General features: G+C 33.8%; 1 protein-coding gene across 2 annotated transcripts in view; it reads left to right on the top strand.

Moving 5' to 3' along the window:
* LOC117120097 (activating signal cointegrator 1 complex subunit 3-like) overlaps window positions 1–14,239 on the top strand; it is a 38,962-nt gene that overhangs the window by 14,645 nt on the left and 10,078 nt on the right. For both annotated transcript variants that reach the window (XM_033265102.1, XM_033265103.1), the window contains exons 15-33: window positions 85–309; window positions 1,023–1,142; window positions 1,795–2,046; window positions 2,555–2,731; window positions 3,042–3,267; window positions 3,561–3,814; window positions 4,299–4,467; window positions 4,663–4,754; window positions 4,961–5,089; window positions 5,436–5,521; window positions 6,041–6,207; window positions 6,544–6,689; window positions 7,559–7,679; window positions 8,387–8,529; window positions 9,866–10,003; window positions 10,910–11,030; window positions 11,503–11,635; window positions 12,293–12,418; window positions 12,798–12,909. In XM_033265102.1, the coding sequence (XP_033120993.1) occupies window positions 85–309; window positions 1,023–1,142; window positions 1,795–2,046; window positions 2,555–2,731; window positions 3,042–3,267; window positions 3,561–3,814; window positions 4,299–4,467; window positions 4,663–4,754; window positions 4,961–5,089; window positions 5,436–5,521; window positions 6,041–6,207; window positions 6,544–6,689; window positions 7,559–7,679; window positions 8,387–8,529; window positions 9,866–10,003; window positions 10,910–11,030; window positions 11,503–11,635; window positions 12,293–12,418; window positions 12,798–12,909 (2,937 nt within the window). The remainder of the gene's footprint in view (window positions 1–84; window positions 310–1,022; window positions 1,143–1,794; window positions 2,047–2,554; window positions 2,732–3,041; window positions 3,268–3,560; window positions 3,815–4,298; window positions 4,468–4,662; window positions 4,755–4,960; window positions 5,090–5,435; window positions 5,522–6,040; window positions 6,208–6,543; window positions 6,690–7,558; window positions 7,680–8,386; window positions 8,530–9,865; window positions 10,004–10,909; window positions 11,031–11,502; window positions 11,636–12,292; window positions 12,419–12,797; window positions 12,910–14,239) is intronic.

Raw genomic sequence — 14,239 nt, 5'->3', positions numbered from 1 at the left:
TTGACACAATCTTCAAAGCATACTTAAGCGATTAAGTCATTTTTTTAACATTCTGCTACATTTATCTTTATTTTTTTTTTTCAGGGAACTCAGATCTATGATGCTCAGAAGGGTTCATTCAAAGACCTTGGAATTCTAGATGTCCTCCAGATCTTTGGACGTGCAGGGCGCCCTCAGTACGATACACATGGGGAAGGATTGATTATTACAACTCATGATAAGCTCACTCATTACCTGTCGTTGATGACGAGGCAGAACCCAATTGAAAGCCAATTTATTGAGAATCTTGCAGACAATCTGAATGCAGAGGTCAGGGATGGTGCCACTACAGTGTTAATGTCAATATTTATCATCATTATTTATAATCAAAGTCATCAATAGCAAAATCATCATCATATCAAATTTATTGTCATTATCTTCATAAAACTTTTCATCATTCATTGTCATTTTCATTAGTATTATTACAAGTCAACATATTTAGTTTTTTTCTCCCAGTCAAGAATAGAGACCTGTATTGTGCGCTATATAATTCACACTTATTATTATTAAGTTCCATGTTCTATTGAATTAAACCATTGACCAGTTAAGTAGTATTACAGCCATTACCTTCATCATTGATTCATTCATTCATAATCTTCATCATTATTATTATCATTATCATCATCCTCATCATCATTTTCATCATCGTCATCATTATTATAAGTATTGGTATTCATTTTCTACTGCTAGTGTTTCATCAGCTCTCTCTTTTTGTCATGTCGGATGTCCACTGACATACCCTGTGACTCCCACTTGGTTTTGACTTGCCCTGCTAACTCCCATGCCTCTTTCCCCTAATCCTTGGCCTGCTATTTTCCCCATTTACTATCCCTTTCTGTGCTACCACTTTGTGCTAAGTTTTGCAATGTTATTTGCCTTGCCTCTGCTCTGATGGTAATACAGAACAGTATATTATAAGCAAACACTTATTTAATTCCATACTGAAGTTATCAGCAGTATAACATATCTAAATTTGATTTCAGGTGGCTTTAGGAACGGTAACCAATGTGGATGAAGCTGTTAAGTGGTTGAGCTACACTTATCTGTTTGTAAGAATGTACATGAACCCGCTAGCATATGGACTCAACCATAAGGCAATGCAGGTAAGAAACAGGAAGCAAACAATATTTACAGTAAGTAGAATGCAGGTTTACCAATTATCTACCTTGCAACAAATGTGTTGAAAGGTATAAAGAAGTCATAGCATGACTCTATTTAAGACAATGTTGTTGCTTTCAAATTGATTTGACTGCAATTGGAAATTAAAATAAAAAGTACATTACATTCCTCAATTGGAATTGAAGAGTATCGGAGTACATGATTCCCTCCAATTAAAGACCACTTTTGGGACCGGGGTTTCCATGGACTGTAGCAGCTTTGGTCTCCGATTAGAATAGTAAAGATAAAAGACAGTTGTTCAATTGGGACCACAGAAAAGTTGTCTTTAATTGGAGGTGGTCTTTAGTTGGAGGGGTATTTAATTAAAGGGAGACCTGTAGAAGCAAACATATATGATATGTTTGTTACTATTATTTTATATTGTATAAATGTGTTGTACCAGTAAGTGCATATCTGTAATGAGATTAATATTTGTTTATAGTGTAATTGATCATTTTACAACCATTGATATATTTTTTTTGTGGTTTGTTGGCCTACATTTTAGTCACCAAACTACAGCTAGACTAACAAGTGCAATACCTCTTTCTTTGCTGTACCCTATATTTTAAAGTAAATTTTCGATATTATCCTTATTAGGATGATCCTGGACTTGAGAATCATCGTAGAGACCTAATCTGCGTGGCCGCAAAACAGCTTGATAAGACACACATGCTTCGATTTGATCAGCGTACTGGTTACTTAAACTCAACCGACTTAGGCCGGACTTCCAGTCATTTCTACATTAAGTGCGCCACAATTGAAAAGTTTAATGAGACCCTCCAGCCGCTAATGACAGAAGCTGATGTGTTTAATATGGTGTCACAAGCACAGGAGTTTGATCAGATTAAAGTGAGTTGCATTTTTGTTATTTTTTATCAGAAAATAGAATGATTAGAATTATCAAAGAGTTTGGAATTGCAAGAGGTTTGACTCTCCTTATTTTGCATGCATGCAATGAAACTAAAAGCGAAGTACTATCACGCCCTATTTGAATTTGAATAGGGTTTAAAACTCGAACATACTTTCCATAGAGGCAGCATACATTCAATGTGAATGACTTTTATGCATATATCTTTCTTTCTAAATGATGCCCTGTAGGTTGTGGTAGTACTTCTTGAAATAGAATTTTGTTTCAAAAAAACTCCAGTCAGACCTTTTGTACTCTCTTGAATTAACCTTCCCAAAGGTGTAAAGTCAGGGTTTCTGTATAAATTATCATAGGTCACTTCTATTTCCTATGAAGAAAACTTTTATGAACAGTGATCATTAGTAAATTTCATCAAAATTTTCAAGATGGTTTATTGGTTACTGCCTGATTGTGATTACTCTTAACTTCAATTTTTAAAATGTTTTTTAGGTACGAGATGATGAATTGAAGGAGCTTGACCGACACGTGCATGACAGCTGCGTTATGCCTGCAGCAGGTGGCGTAGAAAATGCCCACGGTAAAGTCAACGTACTTCTACAGGCATTTGTTTCAAGACAGTACCTGGACAGCTTCTCACTTGTATCTGATTCTTCTTACATTGCTCAGGTAAGAGACTTAAATTTTCCTGAACAGGGGTATCGTGCCTAATAAAAAAATTCCTTATTTGCATTATGTATGCCTAAAATTCAAATGTGGACTTGTCTATATGCGAATGTGCGCTATGATCCCACATTTAGATGCCAGTTGCATGTGGTGAATATGTAGTGACAGTGTTGGTAAATCTTGCTCTGTATTTAAATCCAAGTTCTGAAAGGCAGCCATTGCCAAAACGACTTATAACTTGTTAATATCTTTGCACATGCGCTCATTGTAATATACTTAAAATCTGAGTTTCCAAAATTTTTCCCCTCTGCAGAATGCTGCTAGGATAGTTCGAGCACTGTTTGAAGTTTGCCTTCGTCGAGGTTGGCCCTTGATGGCTTATCGTCTGTTGGTATTGTCTAAAACAGTTGATAAACGTCTTTGGCCTTGGGAGAATCCTCTTCGTCAATTTCCCATCCTCTCCAATGAAATTCTCAAAAAGTTAGAAGACAAGAACTTGACTATAGATCGAATCAAGGATATGGAACCGAATGAAGTTGGTATGTAAATGAAATTTTGGATCTAAAAATAGAATTGAATACAAAAATGAATTGCACAGGACAGAATATTTATGCCGGGTAAAATAATTTAATTTTCTATTCTAAATATGGTTAGTTTTCAATATGTAATGTGAATAATTTTTTTTAAAGCAAAAACATATCTAATAGCTTTCAATATATGTACCTAATAATTTACCTTTACTAATCACTGCTGGCTTGGGTCAGGCCTGACTTATCCTGAATTTCGATTTGTGGAATTTCTATTACAATTATGAACGCATACTCTTTGGTAGGTCATATGATTCACCATGTACGAATGGGAAAGATTGTGAAGCAGTGTGTTCAACAGATTCCATCCATTGCTCTTGACGCCTCGATCCAGCCAATCACAAGGTCTGTACTGCGTGTACAGCTGAAGATCACATCCGAGTTCCACTGGAATGATAAGGTGCATGGTACAAGCTCTGAGCCCTGGTGGATCTGGGTCGAGGATCCAGAAAACAATCATATTTATCATTCAGAATACTTCCTTTTTCATAAAAAACATGTAAGTGAATTGGAATCAGTTGTGTTGGTGTTGCTTAGGAAACAAAAAATGTAGTGATAGTTAATAATGATTTAATGTAAGTTGTATAGTAATTCTAATTATACTAATAAAAAAAATAATATCAATAATGATGACAAAGAAAATGATATCTAACATAATAAATGGATGTTTAAATAAATTCCTCAAAAATATAAATCTTTTCTTGAATAATTATTAATATTTTGTAAACATTCAATGGTTGATACAATGCTATGTTTATATTTAACTAGTATATTAAAATTGATTTAAAATAACAATTTTTCAATAGAGTAATCACATGTTGAAATTTTTCATTTTTCTATATATTAAGGGACAATGTATTTATTTGTGTGTTAAATAGCCATTTTATCCTCACCAAATAAATGTATCCTCACCAAGTAGATGCTTAAGTATATCTGCATACTGATTTTAATTTATGGCAGAGTGTCTTATTATGAATAAATAGGTTGTGAATGAAGAAGAACAGTCATTGGTGTTCACCATCCCAATCTTTGAGCCGCTCCCAACACAGTACTATGTAAAGGCGGTATCAGACAGATGGATAGGAGTTGAGACCGTCTGCCCAATGTCTTTCCAGCATCTCATCTTGCCAGAGAAACATCCACCTCATACAGGTAAGATGTAGCTTTCATTTTGATGGACAGCTCAATGCAAACTAATAGGAAATAAATGAGTTTACCTAAATTGATTATTCATAAATTAATACAATATATTATTGATAAGTGCCAAACTATTAGGTTCAGTAGTAGTGAAAGTAAATAAGGGTGGTATAAAATCTTGATAGATAAAATTAGTATTTATTCTTGCAGACTTATTGGACTTGAACCCATTGCCAATAACAGCACTGAGAAACCCAATGTATGAAGCATTGTACCCATATACCCACTTCAACCCTATACAGGTGTGTATGAAATTTTGTATGTACAAATGCTCATCTTTTTATTAATCTTTTTACACATATTTAAGGTATCTGTTGTATCCTGTCAGATTATTTTTACCCTTACATTTCAAGAGTCATGTATTTTGATAGGATAAGACAAGTGAATTTTTTTCTGTTGTTGTTGCTTTTGTTATTATTATTATTTGTAAAATTTTCTTGGATTGTAGACACAGGTATTTCATCCCGTCTACCACACAGACCACAATATACTACTCGGTGCTCCAACAGGCTCAGGAAAGACTGTTGCTGCTGAAATGGCAATGTTTAGAGTTTTTAATGAGTACCCAAAAACCAAGGTAAGTTTTTTATCTCCAGTTTTTTAGGATATGCTTTTTATTTGCACACATATCATCCTTTTCTTGACATGTTGAAAGGATCTTAAAAGCCATGTCAGCAGGGAGTAGCCCCTGACAGGTCTTAATAAGCCAAACAGTTCAAGTGCTATGGATCATTATTGCAGAAGTTACAAGGTACCAGAGAGCTGACATAGTTTGTAAGGAGCTCAAACCACTATTTCTGGTTAAGTTTACATTGTGCTAGCATTTGTGTTAACAATTCATTCCAAAATATGGTAGTAATCGGCACTAAACCATTTACCATGTGATGACGAAAAAAAAAAAAAAATGAATTATTTGTTTGTAGGTTGTTTACATTGCTCCACTCAAAGCTTTGGTAAGAGAAAGGATGGAGGATTGGAAAGTACGTCTTGAAAAAAAACTTGGCAAACGGTAAGTATTGATCTTATTTCATGATATAGATGTAAATCTTTGTCTACACTATCAAATTTCATCAAAAAAAGCAGCACATAAAATTTGATGGAACATAGAGTTGAACAACGTTCAACTTTTTATTTATACAATTTGATAGTATGTGATATGACATCATCGTACCCATATATGGGCACATCACACTTTATTGTCACATAAAATTTGATTTTAGACTTTGTAGACAAAGCTTTATGCTCTGTCCAGACTATCAAATTTTCTTTTGTGAAAAACATGCGACTTGGCTAAATATGGTCATGATGTCATCACATCATGACCATATATAGGCACATCATGACTATATATGGGCATACAACAGTTTTTTGTCAAAGAAAATTTGATAATCTGAACAGCGCTTAAAAATTACAAACATTCTACAAATGTATGTGAATGTGCAAAAGTAACCAACAAAAAGAAGTGTATTTTAATGATATTTTATTATTAATTCTATTATAATATTACCTATTTTTTTCTTTATGGCAGTGTGGTGGAACTGACTGGGGATGTGACCCCAGATATCAAAGCAATAGGCAGGTCGGATGTGATCATCACCACGCCAGAGAAGTGGGACGGCATTAGTCGTAGCTGGCAGAATCGTAATTATGTCAAAGCAGTGTCAGTCATTATCATTGATGAGATTCATCTTTTAGGTCAGTTATTATAACTCATTCTTACATTTCTACTATTAAAATCTTTTGAATATAAGCTATATGTGAAAGTTTCTTGTTTCGGGCTCTTTGGAGATTTTTTTTTATCTTGTGTATAGTCCAGCAGTTATGTCGAAAAAAATATGAAAGTTTGAGGATTTAGATCTTACCAACAACTATATATCTTATCATTTAAAGTATTTAAATGATAAGATATATAGTTGTTGGTAAGATCTAAAAAAAAAATCCTCAAATATATATCTTATCATTTAAAGTATTTTCCTTGTATTTTTTGTATGTCACTAAAAAATGTTTTGTTAATGCTGTGATTGATTTCAGGTGATGACCGTGGCCCAGTTCTTGAGGTCATCGTCTCTCGTACAAATTTCATCTCATCCCATATGGAAAGGAAAGTAAGAATCATTGGTCTGTCGACAGCTTTAGCAAATGCAAAGGACTTAGCTGATTGGCTGGGAATAACACAAGTAAGCCTCACTACTTTAAGCACTCTTCACACAACCAAACCAATGCTCCCCAATAAATTAACAAGTTGTTTAACATGCACACAAACCAGTGGTGGATCCAGGAATTTGAAATAGAGGGACCCAGGGAGGGGGAATTTTACAAATACAGGGTCCACCTGAGGAAAACAAATTATGATGATAGCACCTCTAGATAGCTGGTAATGGCATGCTCAGAGTTAAATTTGATTATAATTTTATTTATTTGTCCAATTTTTTTTTTTATAATTTTGAGCCGTGCCAACTCGCACCGCTCCCCCTTCAGTTCGCTACTGTAGACCTTCATGCATGCAGCATCAACAGCTTAAACACATCTTTTAAAAGATGGTGTGCTATAGTAACTTATATTTCAGCACTGCAGCTGAAGAACAAAGAGAGCAGAAATAGAATTGAACCACAGACCTAAAGGGTCTCCATGGTTGAGTGCACACACAGTGTCTACCACCAGTTTAACTATGTTTTAACTGTATACTTATTAAACCATGATTAAACTATGCTGCTTGTGGAGAGAACTAGTTATTAAACCCTGTCCACACTATCAAATTGTCCTTGACAAAAAACTGTTGTATGCCCATATATAGTCATGATGTGCCTATACATGGTGATGATGTCATGCCTTTATTACCATATTTAGGCATGTCACATGTTTTTTGTGAAATACAATTTGCTAGTCTGGACAGGGCTTAGGAGATCTTTATTCATTTATATTTAAAAAAAAATAACTTCTTTATTTTCTGATGTGTAGCATTAATCATATGGTTTAGCCAGCAGTTCACACATACAATCATGCTATGTAATGATCTCACTAACATATTACAATTTGTCATTTATAGCTAGGCTTATTCAATTTCCGTCCATCAGTTCGTCCGGTTCCACTTGAGGCACATATTGAAGGGTTCCCAGGAAAACACTACTGCCCTCGTATGGCCACTATGAACAAACCAACATTTAAAGGTAAGTAGCTCTATAATGATAATGGAGTATACCTTTAAGGACTGAATTCTTTTTCAGAACCTGTATTACGAGTGTAGAAGCTTGGTGTGAGTTCGATACCAACAGTGTTCACAATTCTTATGTTCTTGAATGAGACTTTTGCTGTAATTGTGCACACTATGAATGCCACAAATGTATCAGACTACTTACTAAAAACAAATCATATCTTAATAATAATAATAGTGTAGTTTTATATAGCGCACAAATCCATCTAATGTAAGATGCTCAGGGCGCTTGAAATGTGGACTAGGAACTCGATCAATGACTTTCTTCGCCCCTAAGGGTCCCTTCGTGTCTGTGCTACCCGGTAACCCGGTACCAGCAACTCTCGTCGTCCACCACAGGGGCTGTCTGTTCCAGTACACCGGGGTATCCCGGGGTATCCCCCTACTCTTCTCGAAGGATGTACAGGGTTCTTTATAGTGCACACGAGCCATTGAATACACTGGGCCTACGGTTTATAGTCCTTATCCGAGAAGACTTGTTCTACCACCAGAACCATAGGCGAGTGTGCCGTTCGAACCAGCGCCGATATTATGGCTATAGCTTGCGGCGCCCCTGCTAACCGCTCGGCCATTCGACTCACCGGTATTCAATATGTGTAATTATTAAATATGAAAGGAAAAGCTCTACTAATTAAGAAGTTACTGATTTTCATATACTTTTAGCAATCAAAACCCACTCTCCTACCAAACCAACATTAATATTTGTGTCGTCACGAAGACAGACACGGTTGACTGCTTTAGATCTGATTGCTTACTTAGCAACGGATGAAAATTCAAAGCAATGGCTTCACATGCCTGAAAATGAGGTAAGCGCCATCAACTTTCACAACTTATAATTATAGTTGAATGGGTTCAATTTTAAGTACATCATGGCCTGTAAATAACCTTGGCCCAATTTATACTCCAACCTAGTTTTTTTGAATTACTATAATAATAATAATGATGATATAATAATGGTATTGATAATAAAAATAGTAGTATATCAGAAGATAATTATAACCAAAAGTCATTATAGAATGTAGAATGTACATAGGGGTAAAAATATATATTTGTTTGTCTATAACTTTTTAGTGTTGGTCTGTTTTTTCACTTGAGTGGTGCCTTATAAATACAATAGTTGATGGAATAAGTTATAATACTTTGATCAGTAGAGATTCAATAGTGCCTTGATAAACACACACAATGATTCAGCAGGTAACCGATGCATAATATTGATGATGTGCATATTAACGCGCATAAATGACGTACCTTTTTCAGTGGCAAAATAAAAATCAAATATTTTTTACATAGACTATGGTGTTATTTCCCTATTTATGCTCCATCTTTTTGGATAACTGATTAATCATATTTTTTAAAAATTTCTTAATAATATTTAGGGTCCTATGTTAAAGTATTAATTAACTTTAATTTGATATCTAATTTATCCTAGCTTTTTGAATAAATATTTTATTAAAATTTAGGAATTTCTTAATAATATTTAGGATCATAAAGTAAAGTATGATTAATTTGCTTTAATTTGATATCTAACTCAATGATATTGATTTTTAATATACAAAAAAAAAAGAAAAAAAACCCAGCTAAGACTTTATAACCGCACTTTATTCCCTGTTTTACATGATTATGCAATCTGATCTGATGAAGTCATGATAGTAATCCTAATAATTAACTGCTTTGTAAATGTCTTAAGGATTGTAATCACTCGCGACCCTGTTAAAAAATTCCACTAGGTAGGTTGATTATGAGATTTTGGGATTAAGTTGATGACTGAATCTCTACACCAAAGTAAGAAAATAGAATGATCATGTAGAATGTGTTTTCCCACACATACTAATCAAGATAAGTGCATGACAAAATATTTCGAAGGAAGTGTACTGCATTTAGAGTACTGAAATCAAATACTTTCATTTGGAGGCCTATTTAGTTATTTTTGACTCGGTACCAAATTTATATTTATTAGGATTTGTTATTAATTAGGTAAACAAAAATGCAAGTTGGAACAGTAGACACAGTCGGTGGTCAGAGTCATGTAGCGCTGTTGAATAAAGGACAAAATATAGAATAATAATGATATTTTGGTATTTATAGACTGCTATTATACTGTATATATAATGAAATAAGTTAATTGTGCTTTTGTTGATTTAGATGGAATCTATAATTAGTGGAATCAAAGATCATAACTTAAAACTAACATTGGCTTTTGGCATTGGTATGCATCATGCCGGGCTCCATGATAGGGATAGAAAGACTGTTGAGGAGCTGTTTGTTAACATGAAAATACAGGTATGATAATAACATATTTTATTATGATAACTAAGCCTTGTTAATTATAGACATTACTGCCACCAACCATCATCATGATCCTTTTCCTAATCATTGTACACATCTCGATCAATTTTTTGGTTCGTAATTAGGCCAAAAAAAAATTGTTTGTGTGCCCTCCAGCGCCTGCCCCTAACTCACAAAAAAATAGGGGCAGCGTTTTTAAAAAAGGTTTTCTTTTTTTCAATTTTTTGAAAAAGTGATCTTTATTTTTCTCCATTTTGCACATGAAGTTGTCTGTCTGATGTAAGGTATCGCCATTCTAGGCTTAAATTCTTTGCAAATATTGATTATGGGTTATTCTTATTCAGTCTCCCTTTTAAAAAGCAAATAGTGAGACAGGCCTAATTGCAAGCATTGCAATTTAATGTGTTATTTTTGGTGACAGGAGAAAAGAAAAACTAAAAAAAAACCTTTTTGCGCCCGGCCCTCCTATACTTTTTTTTAGTATTAAAGGGCAAACAAACAAGTAATTTTTTTAGGCTTTATGATCATCATTATCACCATTATCATCATCATCATCATCATCATCATTCTTGTCATCATGAATTTAGGATCATAATAATCAGTGTCATCATTATCAACATCCTTACCATCCTCCTCCTCATCATCATTATTATCACCATCACCATTGTCATCATTACAACAGCGTCATTATTATTATTATTATCTTTATTATCATCTTCATTAGCATCACCATTATCATAATCACCATCAACAACATTATCATTCTTTATCATCATCACCATGCATCATATTGATGACATCATCATCAACATCATTATCATAATCATCACCATTACCATAGTACTAGCATTAGTAAATGAATTGGGAAGTGTTCCTATCTTGAATATTTTTATCTCAAAGGTTTTGATTGCAACAAGCACTTTGGCTTGGGGTGTTAACTTCCCTGCTCACCTGGTAGTGATTAAGGGTACAGAGTTCTTTGATGGCAAGACAAAGCGTTATGTTGATTTCCCAATTACAGGTAATTAATGTCAATCAAATAAATTCAGTACGTAAGCAACTTTGAATTTCTGTGTGTTATTTTTAGATTTAGCAAAATGGAAGTTTCTTAATAATTTAGTGCTTGCATATCAAACACCTGTGGGGCACTTAACAATACAATAACAAAATGTTTAAACATTTTGAAAGTAATAAGTTGTGTGGCTGGATTTCTCTTTGTGATAATGATTGTGTTATAAGAACTAATAACCAGCTGCAACATTGTGAAACCCCCCCCGCCCACCTCGAAAAACAATTTAAATAATGTATTCTTAACGTCAGGTTTCCTCCATTTGTAGCAATCATTTGATTAATATATATATAATTTCTTTGTTCATATTTCTAAGAATATTTCATTATTGTATGATGTAAGTACTTGTTTGAAAGTTGATGATAATGAGATTAGATAGACAAGTTTCAGTAGGCATTACAACTCTTTTATTGTTAATGTCTAGATGTTCTTCAGATGATGGGTCGTGCAGGACGACCTCAGTTTGACGATCAGGGTGTTGCCGTGATTCTAGTACACGACATCAAGAAACATTATTACAAGAAATTTCTTTATGAACCTTTCCCTGTTGAATCTAAGTGAGTATCCACTTCGTCTTAAATATTGATTTTTGAATTAATGTTTACACATTTATATTCCTGATAAGATCTAAAGAAATTAAGTATATAATATCTATGATGAAATCTAAAAACTAAATTGGTAAAATGTAATTAAAAATTAAGAAAGCCCATAAACATAAGTGTAATACAAGTGTATAAGGCGAGATATTTTTTATACCTTGTTTCCCGCGATGATGCCGCCCGCCAATAATGGTGATTTCAAATAAAAATAAAATTTTATTTTTGGCCAATTAGCGCACCCGCCACCACGAAAAACTAGATATTTCAGGAAAAAAAAAAAAAATAAATGTTTCTCTTTATTTTCATTGTGTCCGCCGCTGCCTTGAAATTTCCAAAAATAAAATAAGTATATATCTTCCTACTTAAGTAAATTTAAAGCATTTACCCATCTCATTATTACACTGTTTACATTCAACAATATTGTTTTTTCCTCCATCTGGATGTTTTTGGCAAAACTATGTGCTAAATAAGAAAACAAAAATAATTTGAAAAACAAGGAATAAAAAAAGTGTAGCCTAATGAAAATACATACTGTTCATGTTACATTGTAATTGAAAATTACAATACAAATTATCTTTGCTGATTTTAATCTGTAAATAAATTCCTATTCTATAGTTTGTTGGATGTACTACCAGAACATTTAAATGCAGAGATTGTTGCAGGAACAATCACATCTAAACAAGATGCCATGGATTACATAACATGGACGTACTTTTTCAGACGACTATTAATGAACCCCAGGTAGCTCATATCCTCCTGACCTTCGCAATAAGTTTTAATATTACCTTTGACCTTTCACATACACATGAGCAAGTAAAACTACAAGATGGCATATTGTAAATTATTTATAATATAATATTAATAATAATACTTATAACTATACTTATAACTATATTATAATATGTCTCGAAGAGGAAGGCTGTCCTCTCTTAACCTTTTATGATGGCATTGTTTTTACAAGCTGGTTGCCTAAAGAATTGAATAAAGTTGGGTGCTGTTGACACGAACGAAACAAAATGAAATGCTTGCACTTAGCACTAAAACATAGCTTGAGCCACTTCACAGCCTGTGAATAATAAAGTTCATTGCAGTTAAATGCTTTTTTTTTTTTTTTTTTCAGTTTTTATCAGCTGGATAAGACAGACCATGCCACAATTAACAAGTACCTTTCCCACCTTGTAGAGCGGTCTTTGATTGATCTTGAGTTGTCCTATTGTGTTCTTGTCGGTGAGGTAAATATAATAATCTAATACAGTATTAAACATAGTACAATACCTTAACATATAAGGAGGAATAAAGTAGAGCAAAAAGTAGCAATTTAAAACTAGTTGAGATTGTTATTAACACAGGCTCTGTGTACCCAGTACACCTCTTCAGATGAAGAGATGTACTCTGTATCTTCTGCATCTTCATCTCCCGCCCTAGTATAGTGTAAATTCTACTCTAGGTCCTCTGAATCGAGAGATGTATAGGCCTAGGTCTATTGTATTTTGTTGACTACTAAGATTTAACAACAAATCTGCTTTATGCTATTTTATGAATTAATTATAACCACGGAGTCACGAACAAGAACGATATCTCGGGGAGCCGAATCGCAAGTACTGTATTTGCAGAGCCACATGCATGCATTTTCCAGCGTGGTATGAATATGTTTTTAACACAACATATGCATGAAATTTTCACCGGGTAAGACAATGGTTTAGCCTTACCTTTTTGGGAATTCCACCGAATGTTGGTATGAAAATAACGTAAATTCAATCAATAAAGGTTGTTTATCAAACATAAATATGCTTTAGTTTAATGCAACATTTGATAGACTTGAAGAATATAAAGAATTTGCTAAAGGTAGACCAGGCCCAACTAAGCTAGGCCGAGCTGAGTAGGCCAAACCGTCCAAGCCGTCACAGTAAAAGTGGCTGTCCTAAACAATTGTTGGCTGTCTGAAAGACGGCCAGACAGCTCGCTAGCTAAGCCCTTGTTGTTAGCACAAGTTTAATAAAAATTGATATTATTATTATTAATAATAATAATAATTGATAATAATAATAATAATCATTCAATCATTTTATACTATATATCTCTAACATTATTATTATTATTATTACTATTAGTATTATTATTATTTTTTTTTTACATATAATACTCTCCAGCTATGCATTAAAATCAATCAATATGGCTAGAGAGTCAAGCCAGCTCCACCAATCAACATCACAGATATACATAAAATTGTTAGAACAATATCCATGGCCTTACAGTAACGCTTGCTGTGCTATAATGAAGAGATATGTGATTTTAACATGGCTGACCATGCAGTAATAAAGTTAGTTCAATTATCAGTTGTAACCTTGGAAGCCATGTAACAATTGTGTGGATAAATAATAAATGAAGTTAGTTGTGTGATTTGTTAAACTTCGTTTATTGAGTATAACTCAAAAACGGTATACGGACATAAACCACCCAGGACATAAACCACCCAGGACATAAACCACCCAATTGGAATATACCATTGTTAAAGTGGGTGGGCAACAGGGTGAACAATGTTGGGTGGTCTTGCTTTTATCT

Source organism: Anneissia japonica, unplaced genomic scaffold, assembly GCF_011630105.1.
Source record: "Anneissia japonica isolate Jap-2015-1 unplaced genomic scaffold, ASM1163010v1 scaffold401_len1656234_cov178, whole genome shotgun sequence".
NCBI lineage: Eukaryota > Metazoa > Echinodermata > Crinoidea > Comatulida > Comatulidae > Anneissia > Anneissia japonica.
This window is presented reverse-complemented; position numbering and strand designations above follow the sequence as displayed.